Raw genomic sequence first — 3,187 nt, 5'->3', positions numbered from 1 at the left:
ACCATATTTATTAATTTTTTGCCGACGTTTCGATCTGAGTTTCAGGTCTTCATCAGGGGTTATGGCGTAGAAGGTAGGCCTGCAACTCATTAATGATTGGAGAAGTTTGTCGGGGGGTGCGGTCAGCAAAGAACAACATAAATAAACAAAACCATATTTATTTATTTTATGCCGACGTTTTGACCTGAGTTTCAGGTCTTCATCAGGGGTTATGGCGTAGAAGGTAGGCCTGAAACTTCTCCAATCATTAATCTACGGTCAACTATCTACACCTCAATATTATTATTAATATAACAAGCATTTCACTGTTAGTTCTTCTCCTCCAAGTGTTACGGCTTTCCAGATCGCTCTGGATAATTATACTGAGGATTTTACGTCTGAATCTCTTGATTCTGCTAAGTAGGCTAGGGTACCTGTTAGAGCCCAGGTCTCGTAGCTGTATATCAGAACTGGCTTTATCCTCCCTATGTTTCAGATTTTTCAGGATTTCTATTCTCTTGACAGAGAGAAGAATGTTCTGTTCCCAATTGTTATACGCTAGTCTATCTCAGTCCATTAAACATTTATTGATGTTATTGTGGAGCCAAGATATTTGACACTGTCTAATTTCGGAAACAATTTGCCATCCACGCAGACCATGTCATTAGGGTGGGTTTTTCGGCTTACAATCAAATACTTTCTCTTAATAGAGGCTTGGTGAGTCTTTCCATGTCATCTTGGTTACTTTATAATATATATATATATTAATAAAAATGAAATTAAACCTCTCTTTCCTCACTAGATTTTTTTCACAATCTTTTTAAATCATACTATTAATTTATTAAGTCTTGTGAAAAATTGGTTTAAAAATAATAGGTAGGTAAGGGCTTTGTAATTTATTTTTTAAGACTTAAAATAGGATGTTTACCCTTTATTTTCCATTTACTAAAACTGGAAATCCTTTTAAATTTTTCTCTTGTGATTTTAGCATTGAAATAATTTTTTTTTTTATTTTGCTGAAAAATAAATTGTAGGGATTATTTTTGTGTGAATGTGAATCAGTGAATGTTGTATACCTAACTGCCTTTCTGAATTCAAGTTGGTTTGGTCACCACCTTTCAGTCGCCTTCATCTGAGGTCGCTAAAGCGCAGGTCTTAGTAACCTGAGAACTGTGGGCAGAGCCGTTTCGAATCCGGCCTGGGGGTGGACTTTCTTCATTTCATGGTGGTCCCACGAAATAAAAAACTTGATCCCCCTACCATGGTTAGTATGTGTTGGTCACCTCTAAGTAATTTTAGCTCTGTTTTGTGTTGCATACTGTTCTTTATGATCCCAGAAATCCGAATGAAAAATTGAGGAATTTTTGAAGATAGTTCATTTGCTCTAAATTTTAGCCCAAAATTGAATCTTTTTTTTGTTAATCACCTATATTTGAATTTGATTTGTGTACACTTGCAACTAATGTTTATAGGTAGTGTTTTCTCACTGGTTTTACTTGTGTTCTGCATTAAGCGCTCATTGTAAGAAGTTAGCTAACAATTTTTTGTTACCAAGCTGGAATAGGATACAATTAAACAAATAATTCATATTCATTACCAAGTTGGAATTGTACATTTTATCAGTGGCTGATCCAAAACAATATTTTAGGATTCTAATTCTGTTTTAAATTTAATTCAATAAAATAACTGAAATTGCCTTGAATTTTACAATTCACAGCCTTGAAATACTAAAATTGTGCTTGAATTATTTTATGCTACATCACTGGACACCCTGTATATGTTATGTATTTTATTTATTTGTATAATAAAGACTGTTTTGCAATGATTGTAATTATTTAAATTTTAATTTGTTAAAATTGTAGTTTTACTTGTCATTTCTCTACTTTTAAATGCTAAGTGAGGTGGTACATCTTTTAGTATATTTTGGTCTTAAGTGTTGTATCAGATTAATTGTATGTATAGGTAATGGTCCAGCTGGGCTGAGTGCAAGTTTTTTGTTGGCTGGTCATCAGCCTATCTATAATGGAACTGGGCATCCTGACCCTATGCTCTCTGCACGCTTATCTTCTCTTTCGGAGGGAGAGTCTCTAATGTCTGAAGAAAAGTTACAATTCTTAGCCCAGGTAACATGCAACTGTATTATGGCACTTGAGACGTTTATAATAATAATAATGTTATCTACTTAAAGATAGGTGAAATGGGTGATGATTTCATGTGGTTAATTTTTGTTGTTTCCTTTTGCTGTTTGAAAATCAAAGGAATTGATTTTTGTTAATTGCTCATATATTTAGGGAATGGAGGAATATGGAGGTACAAGTCTCGTGGGAACGTTGTTTGATGCATTGATGCACCCTGGTGCAGTAACTGGGCTGGACATCTCATCACCTGTTACCTGGTCTCTTGCTCCTCCTGTTGACCATGTGGTTCTTGGTGATGGCCCTCCTGGCGGTATTTGGCAGGTATTTTCCTATTTCAATACTTCAATGCCAATACATCAGAAAATATATCTTTTTATAGATTTTTGGTATAATTATGCTGTACCCTTATAATATTATTGACTAACAGTTCTACATTCAAATTAATAAATGTAACCCTTATTAATTTGGATGTAAACTTTTTTTATTTTTAACATTACCCTTAAAGCTGTGTTTCAGGGACCCTCACACAGTCAACTCATCTCCACTCAGCTTAGTTACTTCCCTCTTGTTCAAATCAGTGTGTTGATTTAAGTTGCAGACTTCCCCCCATTCCACAACATTAGACACCTTACACCTAACCTAATATTATCAGGGTCTTACCAAGTAGAGAACCTTGCTATGGAGGCTGGACAGAGAAAAGCAGTGTGATGTCCCAACTGAGGTTAAATAAAAAGGATGGTAACTGAGCTGAGTGGAGTTAAGTTGACTGTGTGAGGGTCTGTGAGGCACAGCTTTAAGGATCATCTTAAAATTAAAAAGTTTACATAAAAATTAATAAGTATGAAGAAGATGGTCTGAGTTGTGGTAAAAAAAAAGAAAATATATTTATTTTCCGACGTTTTGCCCCACTTTGTAGAGCTTCATCACGGCTGCTCAAATTGATAGCTTGGGGGACTTTTAACTTGAGCAGCCCTGATGAAGCTCTACAAAGTGGGACAAAACATCAGAAAATAAATAGTTTTTAACTATTTCTGTTCTTCATTGTAATCCTGACCATCTTCTTCATATTT

General features: G+C 34.9%; 1 protein-coding gene across 1 annotated transcript in view; it reads left to right on the top strand.

The window, feature by feature from the left end:
• Nucleotides 1–3,187, top strand: part of LOC106683124 (oxidative stress-induced growth inhibitor 1) — a 47,773-nt gene that overhangs the window by 20,125 nt on the left and 24,461 nt on the right. Inside the window, exons 3-4 of the mRNA XM_067051456.1 lie at nt 1,942–2,102; nt 2,271–2,438. Of these exons, the coding sequence (XP_066907557.1) occupies nt 1,942–2,102; nt 2,271–2,438 (329 nt within the window). The remainder of the gene's footprint in view (nt 1–1,941; nt 2,103–2,270; nt 2,439–3,187) is intronic.

This window comes from Halyomorpha halys, unplaced genomic scaffold (assembly GCF_000696795.3).
Source record: "Halyomorpha halys isolate HHAL.00 unplaced genomic scaffold, Hhal_1.1 Scaffold468.1, whole genome shotgun sequence".
NCBI classification, from domain to species: domain Eukaryota; kingdom Metazoa; phylum Arthropoda; class Insecta; order Hemiptera; family Pentatomidae; genus Halyomorpha; species Halyomorpha halys.
Note: the sequence above shows the minus strand (reverse complement) of the source record. Positions and strands in the feature narration are given on the sequence as shown.